Raw genomic sequence first — 25,260 nt, 5'->3', positions numbered from 1 at the left:
TGTGTCATTCAGATACAGGGCTACCACCCCCACCGCCCCACCCCACGAACTGCTGCGCAGATACAGGGCAAACCCCCCCCCCCACCACCACCCCACAAACTGCTAGCAATTCCCAGATATATGTCTGGTGTCAGTCTAGGACCCGAGTTTACAAAAAGATGTCTGATCCGGGTTGTGGAGCGGTAATGACGTGCCTACCAGCCTGTGTAGTGGTTTAACGGGACTAGGCCACAGCATGTCCTCAGCTGAGCGAGCAGATGCATATTGTGTTCCAAGGCAGCTAAGACGCGGCTACCCCCGCCTTTGTATTACCGGATAATGAGGACACAGTTTTTCTTGCCGATCGTGTCTCCTGCATGGCTTTATGTTCTCCTTCATGTCGCCCCTTTACACCCCCCCTTCCCCTCTCCCAATCCCTACTGCTCTTTGCCCCCCCCCTCCCCACCACCACTCACTGCACGTGCTCCACCTTGCAGTCTCATCAATAGAGGAGTGTTAAAAGCGGGGACTGGTCCCCTCGCGACGCCCCTCCACACAAACTCTGCCTTGTGGGAAAGCGTGGGGATCTAAACAACGTGATGGGTGTTTAAAACCATTATGTCTGGAAAGAGAAACGAGGGCACTCATGAAAGACGCCGGGGTGCCAGGGTGCCAGGGTGCCAGGGTGCCAGGGTGCCAGGGTGCCGGGCCGTTTGGATGACGATGGGCAGGTACAGGAGAGAGAGGGCCGCCACCACACTCCGTCACGCAAAGCAGCCATCGGGTGGGATCTGAGGGGCCGGGTGGGATGTGTCGGGCCCGGACGGAGGCAGGGACGGGGGCCCGCGAAGGGTTTATGAGCGGGACATCCAGGGAATCCGAGCCAGGAATTTTAAAGAGATGGGCTCCAGATTATTTTTTTTTTATTTACTCTTAATGTCAGTTCGACCCCAGCCCCCCACCCACCAGCCCCCACCCCCCAGCCCCCACCCCCCAGCCCCCAGCCCCCCACCCCCCAGCCCCCACCTCCCAGCCCCCACCCCCCATCTGGCCCTCTCTCATGGGCCCCACCACCAGAGCCTGATCCTCGGGGGCCAGACTGTTGAGATACAGCAGATGCTTCCTAATGGACTAGAAACAGGAGGGACAGAGGATTCTGTGGGCATTCCTTGTGTCTGTGTATGCCTGCTGTCTACGAGAATCTCTCTGCTTTTTATCTAGTAGATCCAGGGGCAGTGAGCCCCTCCCTCGTGGCAGGCTGGACAGACATGTACTGATGGAGTCTCAGATAAAGCTTGCTGCAGTACAGAGCTCTGCCAATAGGGTTCTCTGTGCTGGTCCACGGACGTGTGCGATATCACGACGCATAGCCCCCTTTTCCACCATTTTAAACCGGATGGAGAGTAAGCGCCCTCAGAGCTGGTACACCCACAACATACCCTGGGTAGTACACCGACACACACCCACCCCTAAACACACTTCCATGAGCACACACATACACACAAACACACAAAGTGCGTAAGTGCAGCCATTTTAGCAAGCATGGACTGCTCTTATCCCTCATTTAATCTTCCGTCTCCCATCTATTTGCTTGGTGGGTGGCACTGCGTGAAAGAGTCCATGGGGAGCAGATAAAGAGGGAAAGGTTTGGGGCCGTGGGCGGTGAGACCTCATCAATTTACACAAATGTTATTCTTCCGCTGCTTCAGTTTCATTCAGAACAGGGTTTTCACGTCAGGGAAGAGACACGGTGGAGCAGAAAACAGAAGCGTGGTCTCATCACAGTAGACATGTTTGTTTATGGTCGAGATCCGTCTTGTTTTCTTGATTTTCTTATCAAAAGATATTCAGAACTTACAAGACTTGAGGAGCTGAACTTCCCCTCCCCAGCGTGAAAAGGTGTAATTATCCAATCGACCTGCTATAACTGCTCTTAAGTTGTACGTACCCTAAAGAAATCTGACGCCCTTACATATGCAGACACATGCACGCACGCAGGCACACGTACATACAGAGACACTAGTGCCAGGGAGGACAGTGAAGACAGTTTGGGTAACAAGTCCCTTCTTGCTCAGCAGCGGGGGAGGAAGGTTGAGGAGTTGGGGGGTGCTTCCTGACAAACCAAAGGCCCTCCAGTCGTCCACGGTCATCACCGCTGACAGATTAGATCACCATGTTCAAACTGGAACAGAAAGATGACTGAAGAAGGACAAGGAGAAAATAGAGAGAGGAAGAAGGAAAATGACTGACTCGACTAAGTTGGCACGGGACACCTGGCCTCTAGTTAGCCTTTACAGTCTCCTGAACAGATTGACCTGTTGAGGCATGACAGCTCCCCCCGACCGGTGACCTGCGTTCCTGAGGGCTTTGCCCGAGAGATCACTTCTGGGAGGCCCACCGATACCAGAGCAGATGAGTCATGCTGTGTCTTTGACTTAGGCCCGTTGCCTGGTGGGTGTTGTTCGCCACGCATGCTGCTAGCTCTGTTGCCAGACCAGAGAGTAAGACGCAGCCTGATGAGTTGAACCCTGACCCTAACCTTGACCCTAGCCCTGACCCTGGTATTGGCATTTTGCTGACCTTCTAAACGGGGTTGGGTAGGTGACTCAAAATGTAATCCCTTTTATGTACTGACGTTTTTAATTTATTTATTTTCTGTTAGACTGAAAGAAAATTTATTTTGACCTAATGTCGAGCACAATACCACAGAAGAGCTTAGAAGGCAGGCTGTTCTCTTAAACATGTACTCCATAGGCCTCTGGGCTGGCATCCAAATGATGCTCTTGCAAGGGCATTTCTCACTGGCCGTTTACGAGTTGCAAAAACAATGATCAATAGGCAGTTTTAAGCTACACTTCCTCAACTCAACTATTATTGGTTAATCAGAATACAATTAGGCATTTGTGAACAACCGTACATAACCACTAACAGACCGAGCACAAACATTGAGCGAGTATTGTGAACATCAATAAAAGGCCAAGTGATATTTACAGCCCATTGCTTGGACATGACGCCAGTGTTTGTCAAACGTTTTGCCCTGAGACCCTAACAATTTAATTGTTCAGACCTGTTGAATTGTGCCAAACCCCCATTCCAAACCCACCATTGTTTAGCGTGTAATAAGGACTGTTGGGGGTGGATTTTCAAAACAGTGCAGAAATACAATATGTGTTTATGCCTGCATTTGTTGCTTATAGTCAATCTTGACAGCAGCCAAAATCAATATTGTGTTACTTCTGTAGCGTCCAGAGCAAGCCGATTCGTCCATATACAGTGGGGAAAACTAGTATTTGATACACTCCCGATTTTGCAGGTTTTCCTACTTACAAAGCATGTAGAGGTCTGTAATTTCTATCATTGGTACACTTCAACTATGAGAGACGGAATCTAAGAAAGTCACATTGTATGATTTTTTAATAATTAATTTGCATTTTATTGCATCACATCACCAGAGAGATGTGTAAGGACATCAAGGATAAAATTATAGACCTGAACAAGGCTGGGATGGGCTACAGGACAATAGGCAAGCAGCTTGGTGAGAAGGCAACAACTGTTGGCGCAATTATTAGAAAATGGAAGAAGTTCAAGATGACGGTCAATCTCCCTCGGTCTGGGACAATTACCATCTGGATGATCCAGAGGAGGAATGGGAGAAGGTCATGTGGTCTCATGAGAACAAAATAGAGCTTTTTGGTCTAAACTCCACTTGCCGTGTTTGGAAGAAGAAGGATGAGTACAACCTCAAGAACACCATCCCAACTGTGAAGCATGGAGGTGGAAACATCATTCTTTGGGGATGCTTTTCTGCAAAGGGGACAGGACGACTGTACCGTATTTAGGGGAGGATGGATGGGGCCATGTATCGCGAGATCTTGGCCAACAACCTCCTTCCCTCAGTAAGAGCATTGAAGATGGGTCGTGGCTGGGTCTTCCAGCATGACAACGACCCAAAACACACAGCCAGGGCAACTAAGGAGTGGCTCCGTAAGAAGCATCTCAAGGTCCTGGAGTGGCCTAGCCAGTCTCCAGACCTGAACCCAATAGAAAATCTTTGGAGGGAGCTGAAAGTCCATATTGCCCGGTGACAGCCCCGAAACCTGAAGGATCTGGAGAAGGTCTGTATGGAGAGGTGGGCCAAAATCCCTGCTGCAGTGTGTGCAAATCTGGTCAAGAACTACAGGAAACGTATGATCTCTGTAATTGCAAATAAAGGTTTCTGTACCAAATATTAAGTTCTGCTTTTCTGATGTATCAAATGCTTAGGTCATGCAATAAAATGAAAATTAATTACTTAAAAATCATACAATGTGATTTTCAGGATTTTTGTTTTAGATTCCGTCGCTCACAGTTGAAGAGTACCTAGGATAAAAATGACAGACATGCTTTGTAAGTGGGAAAACCTGCAAAATCAAATACTTGTTCTCCCCACTGTAAGTGGTTAACGTGTATGAAGAGGCCAGTGGAGGTGGTAGGATCAAAGGGTATGCATGGTTGGTCTGCGCTGGTCGCTGGACAGTGCACTCGCAGCCAACACACTGTTCTTTCTCAAACATCATCAATTCCTTATAACATGTTTGCATCTTCACCCTATAATATTAAAAGCAGTGCCATGTTACAGCAATCTTTAGACATAGCCACGAGCAACCCAAAGACATCTTTATTTGAAACCTTCATGGACTCCATTACTCTAATATTCTGGCTATGGTGTAGACATTGCTAACTGTATATTGTGTGGATTGTCTAAATGTAGGCATTGGCTGCTCTTTCAATGAAACCAGTTAGTTTTTTCTGGATACAGACCTCTGCCTTTGCGGTACAATGCTGATCATTGGTTACTGATCAAAGACGCTCAGTAATGTACAGCAATGTCATAGGACACACACCTGCATTCTGAATATCAAAGTCCCAAGAAGTAATCCAGTGACTGTAATCAGATTACAATGAATCTTTATGCTGCTGACATGACAGATTAGATTTACATCAGTTTTTTGTCATCCATTACTCCCCAACCCTACTTCAGTACAGAACAGAGTCATGTATTGATTGTTATTGTGCTCTAAAGTGTGCCAGGTTAAGTATTAGCAGTGGGTTGTTTCTAGGAGAGGAGTCTTTATTTCTCCGACTTGTAGCTATTGGGCTTAATTGCATTGCTATTTCAGCGGCAATATACGCCATGTGATTACAGTGTCACAGTCAGACTGACTGTGTGTGAGTGAGACCAAGAGAGACAGGTCTATCTGTTCAGGTCTGAGATGACGACAGCATTAGTACAGAGACATGCTGGGGCTTGCTAATGCTGTGAAACGTGGCGGGGGGGGGGGGGTGGGGGTGGGGGTGTGGTGCAGGAGGTGTGGAAAGGATATTGATGTTTGTGTGGAAGGACTTCGGGCACGGTGACTTCCGCGCATATCCTCTTGATCGATGTCAGTGTTTATTACCCTCATCGGAACCAGATGAAGTGAGTTAGGGGGGGGGCGTGTGATTGCAAAGAAAACCGGGGTCCAAAGCAGCAGGGTGGGGTTAACTGTTCTGTCTCCAGGGCGTGCTTAGGTCAGTGTTAAAGGGAAGATGCTCCGGGCTAGTTGGGGCTTGGCGCAGGTACGGGTGGCCTGCTGTGAAGGCCATCTCCTCTGCTCCCGGGGGAAGGGGTGTCTCTGTCTCGGGTCTCCCCTCCAGCTGGAGGATCAGGAAGAGGCGCTGCTTATCGGACTGTTCCAGAAACGGGACAGTTAATTGCCTTTACAGCAATGGGAAATGCCTCCCTGCGCTCTCTCTCTCTCTCCCTCCCCCTGTCTCTCTACCCTCCCTCTCTTTCTTTCCCACCCCTTTTCCTTTCCTCTTCTCACTACCTTTTGCCCTGTTCTACTGACTAGTGTAGATAGGAGAGGGAAAGCTCTGACAGTCTCTGAGTCTAGTGTCTGCTTGCCACACGCTCCCCACAGGACTACCTGTATTTCCCCCCCCGTTTCTTTTTTTTTTCCTGAGAGGATTTAAACTTTCAACTGACAGCATGTCGGAAGGCAAGAAGAAGGAGAAGAAAGGGAAAAAGAAGGGGGGTAGGAATGAACGAAAAGAACGCAAGGAAAAAGAGTTGAGTGAACTGAATCCAACAGCAGGTAAAAATGAATCCTTGGAGAAGACATTTTCGAGGTTGTGTGTGTGCGTGTGTGAGTCTGGGGTTGTTGTTGGTGCGGTGGGGGCTGCAGGACCTGAGAGAGAATATATCACCTCGTCTTGTCAAAGCCTGCCGCCAGGTTGTCACTTGGAAGGGATGTAATGCGGACACGTGATAGTGTTGTGTGCTGCTGTACATGTAACAGCACATCTGGTTTCAGCTGTGTAGGTGTGTTGCTGTGGTTCAGTGTGTGTTTTCAATGCCTGCCCAAATGAAGTGGCCCAAATGAAATCCTTCGATGAGCTTGGGGACCTCCCTTTGTACTGCGCGCACAGCGCTAACAGCGCTAACAACGCAGCAACACACAGCCCTGTCGGGGGCACTGACAGCGGCCACAGGGTGGAACTCATTATATTTTTTTCCACCCTTCAGGTTTCATATTTGACTTGACTTTGACTGTCAGTGTACAGCCAACTGAAACTGTTGACTTTTTCTACTCCCATGTTTTCCCCCCATTCGCCCTGCGGACACTTGCAGTACATTTGTCTCAGGTGCTGTCTCCAATGTTACACAGTGACCCGATTCTTCCCAGTGTGGCCGTGGCCTGGCGGAACTCTCAAGAGAGGTCAGCTGTCCCTCAGCTTGGGTTCCTGCTGGTTGACTTGGCATAGTGACTCTGTTATGTCTTGTAGGAAACCCCTTGGAATGACATTGGAGCCGTTGCCTTCATAGTCACAAACACAGCAGTGTGCTCTCTCTCTGTGGAGGCTACTGCGTGTCGAAGCCTGTCGGTGATGTTTGACCCAGGGTCACGTGGAAGACTTACCCCCATTTCATAGTCATGCCCCCTCGCTCTCTTTCTTTCTCCCTGTTTCTTTCTCTGCGTGCCTCTTTCCCAAACACACACATAGCCTTGTATTACACTACTAGTGAGGATCGTTTGGGGAGTGATAGGACAGTGGATTTACTTAAAAATTCCCTAAGCGTAACCATTTTCAGTATTACACCAAACCGAACCTCTGAGCCTTTCTAGTAGTGCAGAGGGGAAAAAGCTCCTCACATTTCAGTATATTCCTTGGTTTACTGTACTTGAGAACTTTTGAAGAACTGCGGCCCTCCTGTTAATGTGCTACAAGAACACACACAGAAATACACACTCAGAAATACACATACAGAAATACACACACAGGAATACACACAGTTTTTTACAGCTCTTTGTGTCATTTTGCAACCAAAGCTATCTGAGGCTGTGTTAAGTAACCCAGTCTTAGAACTCACAGGGTGTTAACTCTGTGTCTGAAATGCCAGGCCCCCAGAGAGACACTCCGTCAAAGCGCTGGGACGTCACAATACCATCTCAGATACCTGGCTATATCAGCAGCTGGATTGTATTGTCCTTCGATCTCTATCTCCCATTCAAGCAGCCCGTACTTAAGTTTCTCCCTGTAATTTAGAGGGGCATTTGCCTCGCAGAAGGCAGTCAGCCCGTACACCGTGGCTTGGGACTGCCCCGTCTGCTGCACTCTTGAGCTCTGAACACGTTCACTGTCGTTGCTTCCATTCATGTTTTCTTCTAATCGGTTAAATAGGCCATGTTTTTTTTTTTATGTTTGTCTAAAATCTAGGGTATTGTCACCTAAAGCTCATGGATGATCTTTTTATCAGTCTGGTAACACTTGAAAAAAGAACATGTACATGAGTGAGCCAGAGGCCACAATCATCACGGTTCACCCACAGCCTTCATGAAACCTATCACCTGTCTTGGTGTTATGTGGGCTCCAATACACTGTCCCTTATTCAGTAGATTGTGCTAAGTATGGCTGTTTGACCCCTTGTTCTGCTCTTTTCTGCGAGCCCTAAGGTTAAGATGGTGAAATGTGTTGTTCTGTATGGCGTCTCAGTGGCTCCTTTAGCCTGTTTTGTGTCTCAGTCAGCCTGTTGTGTGTCTCAGTTAGCCTGTTGTGTGCTGCATTATTTGGATTGTTATTATTTTTTGTAGTAGTAGTGATGGTGGTGGTGGTAGTAGTAGTTGTAGTAATGTATCTAGTAGTTGTTGAATAGTAGTAGTATTAGAATTATGGGTATTATTATCAGTAGTAGTGTTAGTGGTTATAATAGAAATAGTTGTAGAAATAGTAGTTGTAGTAAAAGCCGTAGTCATTGTAGTATCAGTTGTATTGCTATGGTATTAGTACTAAGAGCAATAGTAAGGTAGTAGTAGCATAGTTGTAGTAATAGCCATAGTAATAATATAGTAATAGTAGCCATGGAAATATTATTGTGGTGTTATAGTGGTAGTAGTAAAAGGAATCAGCTGCTGTAATAGTAGTTGTAGCAGTAGTTGTAGTAGTAATAGTAGTCATATTAGTAGTGGGGGCAGTAGTAGTCCAGCAGTAGTACGATTCTTTTGTTTTGTTTTGTCTAGTGGAACAAAGGACAAAAGAACACCTGAGGAACTCTGCTTGCAATATCTAAGAGAAGGGAAAAGAACTATGGTGAATTCTGAAATGGCACCCTATTTTTTTGGCATAGTCCACCTGACTTTTCTCTTCAATTGCACTACACTGTATGTGACTGTACATGTAGTTTACATACAGCTATTAATGTTATCGAAGTCTGCTAGTTTAATTGATTGCAGTCTTTATGCTGCAGGGCTTTGGGGAGGTTTTGTGATAGTTTGATCTACATTTAGTGGACATGTAAGCGATGCGTGTGACATGCACCAACTAGAAACACAGCATGAAACATGACACAAATTCCAGTTGAATTCATTTTATAATCTGGGCCTTACACATGGTATTGACCTCAAGATATATAGCTGCTACTGTCTATTTATAGTTTTAAACTTAAACTAAACAATATTTCGACTAGGTCACAATCTGGAAAGGCCAAACAACCTTTTTTGTGCATTTGTGTAATTCATTGAAGTGTTCCTGACTGAAAGCAGATCTTGGTAGAAAGAGCATTACACAGGAGACTTTTTTTTTTTTTAGCAATGCCAGACCTCTCGTGATTTGTGTAGCAAGGGCATACTTCTATATCATTTAGAAGAAGTCTTTCGTACTGACTGATGGGCTAACTGGACTGACTGACTGACTGATTGACTGACTAGGCTGACTGACTGATTGAATGGGCTGAGTGACTGGATGACAGACTGGGCTGATCCTTTTGCCAGAGCCTGGGAATGTCTTACTAGTCTTTCCTCAGGCTATGTGCTGCTCTATATCTTGGTAGGAGAAGAGGATCTAGAGCATTTAAATCATGCATCATGTTTTTCTCTGACTGTATTTTTTTCTTTTTACACTTGAAATGAATGTCTTCAGTGCTTACCTTTACAAAAGTTTACAAGCTGAACCAGAAAGAATGAGAAGAGCATGGAGCATTGAGGAAGCTCTGGGTTATCTTGTCATTCAATAGGTGAAGATTCTTTGCTGCTCTACATTACTGCTCTACAAATGGAATGAACTATTCCTGTTCTAAAGAAGCACCCCAAATTGTCTACAAAGTGTTATATATTGTGTATTTTCTTTTGATTCGCTTTGTTATCAGGAATCACAAGGATAAGTGTAGCCCATAGCAGTGAGAGGCAGGCAATAATGTGAGGGTGTTAGCTAGTGTACCTAACACAGTTGGCTGGAGATCACCTTAACTTTGAGCCAACTCAAAAACACCTTGAGGTTAAACCGAAGATGAGCTGCTATCTCCTTCTGCCTCATCTGTCTGGCTGTGATAACTCAGTGTGTGTGTGTGTGTGTATATGTTAAGTACCAGACAAAAGTTTGGACACACCTACTCATTTCTTAATTTTTACTACTTTCCACATTGTAGAATTCATCAACCAAAAAATTGTAAAACAAAATATATATATATTTTTTAAATCCTTCAAAGTAGCCATCCTTTGCCTTGATTAACAGGCTTTATGTTGTTGTCACCTGGAGCACATTTCCAACAGTCTTGAGTTTCCACATATTCTGAGAACTTGTTTGCTGCATTTCCTTCACACTTGTTTGCTGCCATCCAACTCATCCCAAACCATCTGAATTGGGTTGAAGTCAGGTGATTGTGGAGGCCAGGTCATTTGATGCAGCACCATCACTCTCCTTGGTTAGACAGCCCTTACACAGCCTGGAGGTGTTTTGGGTCATTGTCTTGTTGAAAAGGAAAAGCGCAAACCAGATGGGGTGGTGTGTCACTGCAGAATGCTGTGGTAGCCATGCTGGTTAAGTGGACCTTGATTTCTAAATAAATCACAGATAGGGTGGCCAACAATGCAACCCTCACCGTCACGTCCCCCCTGCTTCACACTGGGAACCACACATGTGGAGATCATCCGTTTGTGTCTCACAAAGACATGGCAGTTGGAACAAAAATCTCAAAGTTGGATTAATCAAACCAACTGACAGATTTCCACTGGTCTAATGTCAATTTCTCATGTTTCTCTGCCCAAGCAAGTTTCTTCTTATTATTGTTGACTTTCAGTAGTGATTTATTCACAGTAATCCGGCCATAAAGGCCTGGTGCTGTATCCACAAAATATCTTAAGGCTAAAAGTAGCTCCTAACTTGCTGATTTAGGACTAACTCTTAAAGAAAAATGGGCGTGTCAGCCCTAACTTTTGAACTCCAAATGTTTTTGTATTTCACAAAGCATTTTAGCGCTACAACCAGCTCCTAAATCTGTGAAAAGTTAGGAATAGTCAAGAGGACCCCTAAGACCAAGTCACAGACTAAAGGGCCGCTACCGGCAATCTGCCTCGTATTCAGGTCGACGTTTTAGAAACATTTAATGATACTGAATTTTTAACAAGGTATCACCTTAGTCACGAGGGTATTATGATCATAGTAGAGCTAGTCAGGGATGCTGTCACTTCACCAACATACAGAAACAACCCAATAACACCAGAGATCAGGGTTGTGACAACTCTACGCTACTTGGCCACAGGGAAAATGCAGCTATGCAGTGCAGACAAACTATGTATATCTCATCTGTCAGTAGAATATTACATCAAACAATAAATGCCATATAATCTGACAAATCATTCATTTCCTCATTTGCCAACTACAAAGAAACAAAGCTGACTTCATGGCCATAGCAGGACCACCCAGTGTAGTTGGTGCTATAGATGGGACACATAATTGCACAAATGATTGCACCTTCAAAAGATGAACACGCATTTCTTCACAAGCTGCCAGACATGTAAGAAGCTGACAATAGGCTGAAAGTATCTTGACTAGTCAGTATATCGTTCTTTGTTTCATGTTTAATTGATGACACTTAGCTCACATTTTTATTTGAATATCTTTATTTCAATATGGCAACATGACACATCCTTCTACAGTATTGCTATGAATGGATTCACTGACAGAGACCCCTCCTCTCTCAGCCAATCACTGTGGGTATAAGTAAACTTGTTCATGGAACATGACATCATCCATATCAACAGGGCCAACCCCGCTCTTTCTCTTAGCTTAGGATTTCTCCCCATTCCTCAGTAAATGTTGGTCTTAGCAGCTTTGTGAATAGGTTTTTGAGGAAACTCTTAGGTGGTAACATTGTGCTGTTGAGGAGTCCTCCTGGTGGTAAAATAAAATGTTTTGTGAATTCGGCCTCTGATTTCAAGCAGTCTCCTTTGAACATTTGTTGATGGCAGGCCTGGCTCCAGGCATAAGTAACATAAACAGTTGCTTAGGGCCTCCGACCGCCAGTGGGCCTCTGACTGCTAGGGCGCCCTCGACCGATAGTAGAGAGGGGCCCCAAATGAATTTTTGATTAGGGCCCTCAAAAGGCTAGAGCCGGCACTGGTTGTTGGGATATGTGATGAACTCTGTGAAGCATTTACTTGGGCTGCAATCTGAGGTTCAGGTAATTGCCGATCTCAAAGGCTGGTAACTCTAATGAACTTATCCTCTACAGCAGAGGTAACTTGTTGTGCTGGTCCTCATGAGAGCCAGTTCCATCATTGCGCTTGATGGTTTTTGCAACTTCCCTTGAAGAAACTTTCGATGTCTTTACTTTTTCTGGATTGACTGACCTTCATGTGTTAAAGTAATGATGGACTGTCATTTCTATTTGCTGTTCTTGACATAATATGGACTACTAGAGTACAGACAGCATGATGGCCTTCTTTATACCCACCCTAATGCATTAAGAAGGAAAGAAATTCCACAAATTCACTTTTAACAAGGCAAACCAGATATTTGAAATGCATTCTAGGAGACAACCTCATGAAGCTGGTTGAGCAGAGTGTGCAAAGTTGTCATTAAGGAAGTGGGTGGCTACTTTGAAGAATCTACAATATAGAAATTTAATTTGAACTGTTTAGCACTTTTTTGGTGGCTACATGATTCCATATGTGTTATTTCATAGTTCTTATTTTGTAGGGTGTAACGTTTGACTTTTACTGTGTTTCTGTGTGTATATATGATCATACTCACTGTATAAATATGTGTGCTCTCTACAGTGAGTATGATCATTGGCCCTTCTTTTTTTTAAGTTGTTGACAGTTCTGAGACTTTGTTGTCTCTAAGTGGTTTATAAATGGGGTTGCAAGAAAAGTGTGCAGATGGGGTTGGACTATAAATATCATGTCCTATTGATCTATGATGCATGGTCTTTATTCTGATTAGACAGTTCCTTGTGTTTGATTCCAGCAAGTGCAAAACGCACAGACGGCTTGTCTTGAAATAGTTCAGATCATTCAGCTCTGCAGAAAATATGGTAGAATCAAAGCTTTGAAATTAACTATGTTGGCTAATATCTGTGACTGTTAATAGGACAGTATATCTTACAAATATCCAGCTTGCTCACACGTTGCCAAAGCAGTGAATTGGGAGCAAGACAACCTGTCGAAATGTTTCTTTGGAACGCTTGTTTATGATGTCTTTAAGACAATTGCGAAAATTCCAAAAATCTCTGAACTTTACTATTGAGAATACAGAATCAGAACTCTGTTGAACAACTTACACTGATCCAGCTATTGCAAAAAAAAACAATACATTACTTCTTTATTAAATTCTTTATTTAGGAACATTGCTAAAGTGGTAGTGGTTAGCAATCTAAGCTATACTTGGACTAGCACCTTTTGTTACCTAGCTAACACAGCAAGCTACCTAACCTTTTTTTCAAAGCAAAGGGTCTAGCTATATGCTTATATTCAGATCAGATGAACCAACTAGATAATTTTCATGTGGTAGCCATGGTTTAATAAGCTAATATTAGTCATGGTTGTATTTGTTATTATTTATTAGCGCTCAGACTGTTTCTATTTGCTACTGCACAACCTGTGCAATCTCTGTAGTTTAATGTTTTGAATTACACAGTCTTCATGTTTATAATGTATAATATTATGATGAAACTTCACAGTTCTGTTTCATGTCTTTTCTTGAAGCCTTTTTGGTAGGTGATCCCTGGACTATTATGCAAATGAGAGTTAATATCAATAATAACAGTTTTAGCTAAAAAAGGCATGGCTTGAATTAAGATTTTGTATTTAGAATTCTGAGGACAGCTTTCACTATTAATGTGTGAAACCCCAAACCACACCCTGGTCATTTGTTTCAGCTTTGCAAGCCTCATCAGAAGTCTTGCAATGCAATACTTTGGAGAATAAATGGATAGTTTGGCAAATACATTCTTGGGTGAAATACATATTTTTTTTAAAATATGAAATATTGACTGTGATTCAAAACATCATATTCTGTGCATAATTGTAATTTGAAAATCTCCCCAAAAAAGTTGTATATTTTTATTTACAAATTTACTTTTAGAAAAATATTTACTGCGTATGTTTTAAAAAACGGCTTGTGTAAACAAGTAAAATTGCAACAGGATGTAAAAAAACAAAATCCTAAGCAAAAAAGTGCCCTCTCTCCAGAGACAGATAACGGCTTCTGTAGAAATGAGACTGTTGTTGGTGGTTAGTTAGACTGTTTAGGGCCTCTGAAACTCCCAGAATAATGAATACTGGATCTGGGTCAAGCCAGGTCCTTAGAACGTTCATGCCAAAAGCTGGAAAGGTTAGAGCACAGGGCAAAGCAATGAAGCAGGGAGACCCCTGCAGTATGACATTTCAGAAGATGTATGTGGGAAAATCCGATGTTATTTAGTTTGGGAATTGTTTAATCTGTGTTGGATTTTGAACTGTAGAAGACATTTTCAGGTGTTGATTAAAAAGGTACGAATGTACTCCAACCTAGCCTGCAAGTCTGCTTAAAAAGGTACGAATGTACTTCAACCTTTCCTGCCAGCCTGCTTAAAAATGTACGAATGTACTCCAACCTATCCTGCCAGTCTGCTTAAAAAGGTACGAATGTACTCCAACCTTTCCTGCCAGCCTGCTTAAAAAGGTACGAATGTACTCCAACCTATCCTGCCAGCCTGCTTAAAAAGGTACAAATGTACTGCAACCTATCTGGCCCGCCTGCTTAAAAAGATACGAATGTACTCCAACCTTTCCTGGAAGCCTGGTTAAAAAGGTACGAATGTACTCCAACCTATCCTGTCAGCCTGCTTAAAAAGGTACAAATGTACTCCAACCTATCCTGCCAGCCTGCTTAAAAAGGTACAAATGTACTCCAACCTATCCTGCCAGCCTGCTTAAAAAGATATGAATGTACTCCAACCTATCCTGCCAGCCTGCCACGTAGATTTCAGTACCTAGTTCCTCCTCCCAACTCGCTCTAATGACATCTGTTGAGGGAGGATCCACAGATTTAAATATTTCATAGAGACAAGACACCAGTTTGGTTAAAGTGTGACATATTTTGTATTTGAGTATTAGAAGTTCTAGCATATTCAAACACTTGAAGATATTGTTTAACATAGTCTCTAATCTGTAGATATCTGGAAAAGTAATTTCTGGGTCATTTTGAAGCATATAATCCTTATTTTAACAAGTAAATTGACTAGCAATTCTCTTGTCCATTGATGATTTTGGTAAAAGTTGCAGGGAAGAGGAGAGCAGAAGGAGGCTCGTTGAAAGCTACAACTTAACAGCAGCTTACTACATGTTAAAAGTAGCTCTCATGCCTGTAAAGAAGACTCCTGGATTATAGTTTTATTACTAGAATTTCGGTAGGACTCAGTTGTAACAGTCTTGCAGTATCCCTTTAAACATTAGAAACAAGTTATTTCTACAGTTATAGATTGAACCCCAGTAGGTGTATCTTTGTTTAAAGTATTGCCTTACACTAGTGGGGTTGTCGAGGGACGTGGTCTAGATCTGGGCCTGCTCCAGTACAGTCCAGGTCAGACAGGCATCCTTATGGGAACAGCACTCACACAACAGACTAGCCTAACGAGGGCAAAACCACATAGGCTAAACCACAAGGACAGGTACCACCCTGGAATCAGTACAATAATGTTTCATCATGCTTTATATCAGTGGGACATTTTGATAGAATGTATATATGTTTCCAGAACTTTCTGTACCCCTTGGATTTTAGAATACAGCTAATCCGAAAATATCCATTCACAATGTGGAGCAGAGAACATTTCCCTTACCGAAATGTACGCTTATGAAAATGTCTATTGTTTTTTCATATTACTAAAGCTAGACTACATAGTGCTAAAGTAACATGGCAGATGTTCCACACTGGAACAGGAAGTACAAGGAGGGGCCATGTCAGAAGCGAAGGTGCTGTTTGAAGAAATGGGTCAGCATCTAAGCGGACATTAGCAGGAAAGTCATTCCACCACTTTGTGGACTGTGGTCCCAGATCAGAAAGTCATTCCATCACTTTATGGAATGTGGGGCCAGAACAGAAAGTCATTCCACCACTTTATGGAATGTGGGGCCAGAACAGAAAGTCATTCCACCACTTTATGGAATGTGGGGCCAGAACAAAAAGTCATTCTGACCAGGTTGGGCAGGATGACCGCTGGCTCCTCAAAAGGATGCCAGTGCCAAGAGACAAGAGGTGGCAGAGCCAGACAGGGTGTAGGACATGTCACAGGACGGAGAAGATCCCTGCGTCCCTGTAGTAAACAAGCAAGCTGTTTCGCTGACATATCGAATTTACTGTACTTCAGTGTATTTTTTATCTTTCTGATGAATTACACATTTAATCAGTGTACAGCACCCAGTATCAAGCACTATCAAGATATTCACTGAATGATCTAGTCCAGTGCCCAGGCAAATCAAACGCTGACTAGAGCAATGATACTATTGCAGTGTATAAATATCTGCTGTACATGTACTTGTTTAGTGTCACAGGGTGTGAACTCAAAGGATTACTGAACGGATAATGTATATTTGACTTGATGGATCCTCGCTGCACATTACAAGTGTCTTGCTGGAGCAGTTGAAGCACTACACTATGGTCTGAGACTGTGATGTGTTGTAGAGTACTCTGTTGTAGTGGACCAGCTTTATCTTTTAAAATGGAAATCACCTCATTGAAATAAACCCTCCAACCTCTCTCTATTCTGAAGTGCTCAGTATCGCCTAGCGACCTCCTAAGAGGGATATGGAAGAAATATTAAGAGGTCTATTTTTTCACTGAGGTTTTTTTAGGACATACAGCAGTCTTCTTTACTAGGTCATGAAAGTGGAACAATTGCTAAAAAAAAAAAAATACACAAAAACAAGGATGACTAGTGATTATTCTGGTGTACCCACACACCCCTCTGAAGTGATAGCGAATCACGTTCAAGTCCACTGTAAGTGATGTAGCTAAATGAACAACAGTAACTACCATATGTAGGCTACTGTGCAGCCTATAGACATGAGTCAGGGGTGAGTCAATTATTAGGGAATTCATAAATGCTTCCTGTAAGAATGTGACCCAAAGGCTGAAAGAAAAGAGAGATTGAGAGACAGAAGCCTCCCCCCTAGAGCCCCCCCACCCGTGGAACACCCGCCCCTTCAGTGAATCCGAGTCCTCGGCTGACATGTGTGCAGCTGTCCGCTGAGCAGGCCAGAAACCATACGGAGAGAGAGGCAGGCCCACGGCCATCGTCCCTCCGCCCGCCCCCTTCCACCGTCTGTCCGTCCACCCATTCGTCTGTCGGTCCATCCATCAACCCATCTATCCGTCCATCCGTCTTACTCGGCCGGCTGTTTTCACATAGCTGGGCTGGCTCGGCTTCTGACTGTCTAACTAGCTGACTAAAGCTCAGAGCGCCATCCTGCTGCATTCTACTAACCGTCGGCTCGCTAGCTGAATGGCTAGTGTGGTTTTAATGGATGTACATTTATCAGTTAACTGGTCCGTTATAAGCAGAGATCACCCAATCATATCCACTAATAATCTCGTTCCCAAACAGTTCTGCCCAATCTCGCGGAAGGCCTAGAGGGAAATTCTGGGCAACTTGGCCTGCATTAGCCAACAAGAAAGCTGTTTGAAGTTTCTGTTTTGATAGGCATTGGTTTAATCCGCTCATTTTACCGACCAGTCATCTCCCACAACAAGCACCAAAGTACCAATCATTGCGTTACTTTACACTCCAATAGAATGATATGGTCCCTCCCTTAAGGCCAGCTTTGAATGGTAGGCGTTCCAGGCTCATTATGTGCTTTGCTGAATAGCCCTGGGATGTTCAGATGTTAGCTAACCCTAATACCTGCATCTACGGGACCTGAGATAAGTAGCTACATGCTTGGCAAATATAACTGGTAGGTGAATGTTCATTGATAAATGTCTGGTTAATTCCATCACATGATTTAAGACACTTCAATTTCAAATGACATTTTAAGGTCTGTCCTTAAAATAAAGTATGTTAAGATGTCTTTTTCTTGATTATTTTCTCTGGTTCCTGTGGATTTTAATCCATCAGTATATTAATTCACCTATTGGTCAAAAGGCTTCTATAAAATTGCCAGACAGCTGACAGTGTTAAAAGGCACTTCCTGTTCAGCGTTCAACAAGAACAACTCAGTTTCTTCTCTTATGCAAAAACCATAACAAACATGTATTGTTATGACCGGTTATTTACATAACACAAGCCCCTGTTTATTTCTAACAGCTATCCATTCTATATTGTCCAAAAACAAAGCAATTGGATGTCAGTAACTGAAAGCATTACAAAAGGTTCAATACGGGAGGCATATCCTCCTTCTGTTTTGCCCCACCCTGTACAATTGATACCAGTAGGGATTTTTTTTTTGCAAATCCCATTCCCATGGATCAGCCATTATTAATGGTGAACCTGGAGAAATGTGGGCTAATTGCCCAGCTCAGGGGCAGATGAGCAGAGCACACTGACTCTGGGATTCAATCCAGCAACCACTTGGTTACTGGCACAGCACTTTAAACTCTAGGCTCCCTGCTGCCCAACTAGAGCTTACCATGCAAATATTACCAATGACCTACATGGCATAGAGAAGGGTTACCTAGGAATCAAGCTTCCTTATCAATCCTCCATATTTCAAGTTATAGGGTAATAACTATGGGCTTTTGCACTGATTACAGGGACTTTTTTCCTGCAATCATAATGCTTTCTGTGAGTTCTTAGAGCCTATTAAGAGCATTCTGGGAGAAGTTCATCCATGTCCTGTTATATTTTAGTCATTTAGCAGACACTCCTATCCAGAAAACAGTTACTGATAAGTGTCGCCCTGAAGGGCAAATTGACCGATTTTTCCTTTTGTCAGATTGGGGGTTTAAACCAAGAACCTTTTATTTTCTGGGACAATGCTTTAACTGCCGGGGCTAAAACATGTTTATTAGTTTCACTTATTTATTATTGTGTTTATTGGAGCATATCATTTCAAAAGCCTTTTTTTTGTTCCATTAAATTGAGAATACTTAAAACTACTGTACCTCCTGTTAAATGAAGACAATGCTAAACGTATCCTGTCTGACAGTGAAGCGGTAGAGGCTGAGCGGCCAGTGCCTCTGGTGACCTCGTCTGGCCATAGTTGATGGCTGACCATTGGTGACGTTATGTGTCTGTTTATCTGTCTGTGCATCAGGCTCTGTGTGGGTGTGTGCAGGTATAACCATACTCGTGGGGACCAAAAATCCCTGCAAGGTTGGCAAAACCAAGAAATTCTGGTTCCCCAAGGAAAATATATATTTTCTGCTTCAAGTTAACTTTGGAGTAGACATTTTAGTTTGGCTTAGGGTTAGAATTAAGGTTAAAGGTTACAAGATTTAGGGTTTAAGGGTAAGGGTTAGGAGAAAAGTGTTTCGATCCCCACAAGGACAGCAAAGCAAACGCGTGTGTCTGTGTGTCAAACGGAAAAAATGTGAACTATTCTTCTCTCTGTTTCTTTCTAGAGAATGCCCCAAAGTTGAAGCAAATGAAGAACACACTGAAAGTGGACGAGGGAAGCAGGCTCACAGTCAAGTGTGAGGCTACAGGGAACCCCAGCCCAACCTACAAATGGTTCAAAGATGGCATTGAGCTCAAGAAAAGCAGAATGGTCAAAATAAAGTCCAGCCAGTGAGTACATCTACAATCCCTTGAAGCTCCTAACACATTTAGCATATGGTAGTATAAGCAAAACAGACAAATGTCACAAGTCATTGCATGGCAGTAATCTCCCGTTTTGTAGTTAATGCTTTTACCAGCTAACCCTTAGGATGAAAAGCTTTTTTAAGTGAAACATTATTTATGAGGCGATAAAGTGCAATGCCAGGGGATTATGAGCAAATTCCTTAATTAGTAATGTAACAGAAAATGTACTTTGTAGTGTGTTTAGAGACTTGGCGGCCTTTTAACCTTCAAACTGCAGTGTGGAATATTCTTTGATTAAAGCCCAAATTGGTTTATTCAATTCGTCAAAACGTTCATAACTTTTTCAATCAACTTGTTCTTAACAAACCTAAATCATTGTTTAGTGTTTTTATATCAATACAGACTTGATATAAAAAAAATCAAGTCCTTTGGGGTGACTTTGACCCAAGGCAAAACATAATACCACCATGTAATTTGATAAATATGACCTTTATTTGAATCTAGGTATCCCTGGAGACATTATTCCAAGTTATTCATGCCTCCTGAGGGTGAAAGCGGACCTGGATGTGTGATTTTGGCCAGATAAAAATGAGATACAAAACGGCGTGTTCTAGTCAAATGATTTACGTTTTTAAACCATGTATCAGATGACTATGAACAAGTCTGCCTGTGGTCTACGTATCTGGAAGAACTACATTAAAGAACCCTGATGTTCTGAATCTACACAGAGTAGCGCGTCGGTACATATCCTATTCTCCTTTTTTCTATTGAAACTAGACCTACTCTAAAAAAGGTTTTATTTGAAACCAGGTTTTCTCTGGGGACATACTATTAGGTTGCACAACCCATCCGAGGGTGGAGTGTGACTGGTATTACACCACGGTAGATGAGATGGTAAGCCAACAATCACTTCTCATTGTCAACGTGTTGGATGCAGGAGTAAAGACCTGAGTGACTGACAAGGGTCACAGACGACTGGGTCAGAGCATCTCTGAAACGCCAAGGCCCCCGGTCAGCAGTGGTGAGTAACTACCGACAGTGGTCCGAGGAAGGAGAAACCACAAACCGGCGGAGGGGGCAACGTGTCGGCTGTCCCGTCTGGTCTGAACCCACAGAAGTCACAGAAAATGTTACTGATGGTCACAGGAGGAATGTGTCCCAACACAGTGCATCACACCCTGCTGTGTATGGGGCTGTGTAGTCACAGGCCGGTCAGAGTGCCCATGATGACCCCTGTGAAAGCGCCAACCATAGGCACGTGAGTGTTGGAACTGGACCATGGAGCAGTAGAAGAAGGTTGCCTGGTCTGACGAGTCCTTTTTTCTTTTACGTCACGTGGATGGCCGCGGATGTTTGCGCTGCTTACCTGGGGAAGTGATGCCTCCGGGATGCACCATGGGAAGACGACAAGCCGGTGGAGGGAGTGTGATGCTCTGGGGAATGTTCTGCTGGGAAACCCTGGGTCCAGGCTTTCATGTTGACGTTAATTTGACACGTGCCACCTACCTTATCCTAAATCGTTGTAGGCAGTGGCCTCTTTCGGCAGGATAATGCGCCCTGCCACACTGCACACATTGTTTTGGTGTGGTCTCAGGAACATGATGAAGAGTTCAAGGTGTTTCCCAGGTCTCCCAATTCCCCAGATCTCAATCCAGTTGAACATATGTGGTATGTGCTGGACCAACAAGTCCAATCCACGGCGGCTCCACCTCACTTCTTAACTTTTAGGAGCTGCTGCTAATGTCTTAGTTCCAGATAGCACAGGACACCTTCAGGAGTCTTGTAGAGTCCATGCCTCAGCGGGCTAGCACTGTTTTGGAGGCACACAGAGAACCAACAGCATATTAGCAAGGTGGTCATAATGTTTTGGCTCATTAGTGTTTTATGTTCAGTTTCACCCTAAACTAGTGTGTATTCTTAGGAAAATAGTTAATTTACTGAAAATGTGTAATAGACACAAGAATTCTTGTAGTGAAATATAAATCTCTGTCTTTACATACAACCTTTTATGGAATCTTGGGTATCGTACCATTTAAAGTCATTGAAAGGATTTAGGCCTAAACCTAGCCTTTAAACATGTCATTGTAACTGCAATGGTAATGCTCAATGTTTTAAAACCCAGAAGAAATTTAGGAAATTGAATGTTTTTTTTTTTTGGATTCTAGTTTTGAAAAATACGGTACATTATATGAATATATTTTAGCTGGAAAAACAGTCTGCTTTAGATATTGGTTTGTCTTATTCGTTTTTTTTCCTGTAATAGTTGCATTTTTTCCAATAAATGGTTTTTGGGGTCAAAAATCCCACTATTGCTAATCATAAAATATTTATGAATAATATGTTGGTAGCTTCAGGGTTAACTCAAAACTGGTTACTGAGTTAATGAATAGAGGCCCTAAATTCCACACATAGTGTTCCATATCATAAATCTTTTACTTTTCTATAACCTACATTACTTTTGTGTCAGAAGCTTCTTTCAGCAGTGCATTCATAACCAGTCGATGGGTGTGTGAGTACTTATTTCATGGTACAGGGAGCAGGCGTCATCAAACCAAGGACCCCTTTTATAATGCACTTGATAACTGTCACATTCTGCCCTGCTGAAAGTACTAACTGCATCAAAATCGACTCTGAGCTCTTATCCAAACCTGGCTTGTCTCAAGAAGACCAGAGACTGTTTTCTGCCCAGGAACTACAAATGAAATCTAGTTAACTAGCTTCATCTGGTGCGATTACAACTTGTACATGACAAACGAAAGGATAAAGGCGAAAATAAAACTGTTGCTAGGCTAGGTGCTTCAAGCTCTGTTGTGTGTCGTGTGTCTGTCCCCAGCCCACAGGGTTGTGTTTCCATGTCGTTACAGCTCCCATGACTCGGCTGTTTGTGTCCCATCTCTGCACACAGGAAAAACTCCAGGGTCCAGATCGTCAGGGCCAAGCTGGAGGATTCTGGGAATTACACATGCGTGGCAGAGAACCTTCTGGGGAACTCCAACTCCACGAGCACTGTTCATGTCCAAAGCAGTGAGTACTGAACCATGTCGGCCTAACTGTCTGTCATGTAAGTGGGGGTGTGTGTGTGGAGTGGGGGGGTGCCACCATGCGCTGGTGCTGGAGCTTTTGGCCAGAATGCTGAGGAGAAGTGAAATGGCGCGTTGGATATTGTGAAGACGCGTTGAGGCGTTGAGATACGGCGCGCTTGATTCCCAGTCGTAGTATCTGTGTTCTCACATCCTGGAGAAAAAAAAGCTTCATAGAACCACGTCCCTGTGCAAGAATGTTGGCTGCCTTTGAAGTGTTATGTTGGAACGATCTCTTTGTGCGTTTTGCGGATGCCTTCGCTCCTTCTTTTGTCTGTGAATGTGTGTGGCCGTCTGTGTCTGTCAGCGTCACAGCATCCCCGCATCTCTTCCTGTAATGGTGGTGTCACTGTCTGCCTTGTCTTCTGTGAGTCCTTGTACTGTGAGGAAGGCTGTGTGTGTGTGTGTGTGTGTTTGCGTTGTTTGTGTGCAAATGCAAACTGTTTCGTAGGAACGTCTCATTGTGTTACAAAAGGACACCTAGTTCCAGGGGTGTGGGGGGGGGGGGTGTTGAGGCAAGACCTGTGCAACAGGGTGGTATGCCCAAAGGCTCGGGGGGAGGCCCGCCCAGAAAGAAATATTTCTGTGACACGGTGAATACCCCGAGGAAAGCAGTCTTGCTGTGTTTGGCCGACGACATGGCAGGAGCCTTGATACGAACAAAAGCGGAAAAATCTTTAGCGAGCGAATGCGTGAGATGAGGTGTGTACTCTAGGCACACGGTACGGTTCTTCCTCCTCGTCTTTTCCTGGGAGGTAGCAGCGAATGAACGGGTGTACAATTCCGCAGGTACCGTACACTGTCTTGTATGGGCAAGACGGAGGATGTCTGATTCATTGAATTCCCCTGCCTTTCATCCTGAGGTCATTGGAGAAACGGCTACTCTGGCTAAAGGCTGTAGTGGTGTATGTCTGCCTGTCTGTCTGCCTGTCTGTCTGCCTGTCTGCCTGCCTGCCTGCCTGTCTGTCAGCCTGCTGCAGTGTGTTGGTGTAGCAGTATGCAGCCGCAGTATCATCTGTGTATGTGGGTCTTCTTGGGGGAGGTGGGGGAGAGAGACAGACAAACTGGAGCAAGATGGATAGTGACAGAAGAGTAAGACAGAGATAGTGAGTAACAGAGGAGACAGATAGAAAGACAGACAGACAGAGAGTAACAGAGAAAGACAGATATAGACTGGGAGAGAGAGAGAGAGACGGTAAGGGAGATATTCGGAGGAGACCCAGCTGCTTTGCGGAGGAGACTTTCACACCCATTTTAAAACACAGTCCAAGTATGCTGGCTTTGTCCGCACAGGCAGCCAATAGAACATTGTTTCCACTACACGTAGCCAATTAGGGGCTGGGATTGTGACAACCGGTCTGTTGTCTCATTGTTGCGCTAGTAGCACTGTGGCACATGTCTGTCTAATCCCCCTTCCTCTGTCACCTCACTCCAATCCAAACACATGCACACAAGCTTTTCCACATAATTGCCTGTGGTAATTGAGATCGTTAGCAGTGTTGGCCGTCACTCCGGTTTTGCTGTCCCATAAAAGCTTGAACAAGGCTCAGGTAAACACACTGAGGTGTGTGTGTGTGTGCGCGTGTTTGTTTATGTTTGTGTTCGCGTTGGTGCATTCGTGCCTACTGGCGTGTGTGAAACCCTGAGACCTAGGGCCTATGGGTAATGAAGACAAACAGCACCTACTGCTACAGAGTCATCATTCCTGTCCCCCAGAGATGTCTGCCAGTGCCCCCTGGCTGCCTCCGAACCCCTCCCTGTATTCCTCTCTTCCTCCACCTAGCTCCAGACTGCTCACCGGGGGTCGCAGGGCGCGGGGTCATGGAGGGAGAGCCCTTAAGCATGGTGGTCCGTCTGAAGTCTGTGTGTGTGCGCATGTGGTCTGAGGCCGTAAGGTCACAGGCCAAAGACGAGGAGAGGGCAGCCCGGGAGCAGCTTGTGATCTTGTGGAGAGGCCATTTCACAGTAAAGCTAGTAAATTGATTTTCACTTTGGTGCCTTTTTACAAGGAGTTCACTGTTTTATAGGGCAATGATCACTCTGTTACAGTGGATGAGGTGTTATAATCCTAACCAGATGATAATGACTGGGAGCTCGCTGTGCTGTGATCCATAGCATCACCTAGACTGTCTCAGTCAAAACTGACAAAACCACTGTTTCTATGTTGTTTTCTAATGAAATGGAGCACTAAACTAAATCACTAACTGGAATTTGAATTCATGACATGACTGGAGTGATGTGAAATGGAAGGGAACGTATAGACTCTTGGAGTGTTTTTTTGTTGGTCAATTTTCTATGAAGTAAAGGGCAAAAGAAGTAGGCCATAATTTTTCATGATTTTAGATGGTTCCTTAACCAAGTGGTCAGGGAAAATTGTAATCTGAGGTATTATTTGCTTAGATTCCAATTTTTCAAAAGCTAGTTTATCCAATTATTTTACAACGTTCATAAGAAAATAAAAAAATAAGTACTTCTCTAGGCCCATATTTGAGAATGTTTCCATTTTCATTCTTTTATCAGTAGTTGAAACCTGCATTGAAAAATTGCTCAGTCACTCTGATAAAACACTGGCCTGCTTTAGCCTCTTAAATTAATGGCAAACATTTTGATTTCCACTGCAGTAGAAATACCAAATAATAAAGATTTTTCATGAGCTGGTTAAAGATATGAAAATGTTTTTCACCT

At 43.8% G+C, this 25,260-nt stretch overlaps 1 protein-coding gene across 3 annotated transcripts in view; it reads left to right on the top strand.

Annotated features, from left to right (window-relative positions):
* The window catches only part of nrg2a (neuregulin 2a), a 101,102-nt gene that overhangs the window by 39,255 nt on the left and 36,587 nt on the right, over positions 1–25,260 (top strand). For 2 of the 3 annotated variants that reach the window (XM_020048291.3, XM_020048292.3), the window contains exons 2-3: positions 19,315–19,480; positions 22,401–22,519. In XM_020048291.3, the coding sequence (XP_019903850.2) occupies positions 19,315–19,480; positions 22,401–22,519 (285 nt within the window). Of the gene's footprint in view, positions 1–5,554; positions 6,096–19,314; positions 19,481–22,400; positions 22,520–25,260 lie in introns of those variants that run through there. The other variant, XM_010870578.4, reaches the window with a different exon arrangement.

This window comes from Esox lucius, chromosome 7 (genome assembly GCF_011004845.1).
Source record: "Esox lucius isolate fEsoLuc1 chromosome 7, fEsoLuc1.pri, whole genome shotgun sequence".
Taxonomy (NCBI): Eukaryota; Metazoa; Chordata; class Actinopteri; order Esociformes; family Esocidae; genus Esox; species Esox lucius.
Note: the sequence above shows the minus strand (reverse complement) of the source record. Positions and strands in the feature narration are given on the sequence as shown.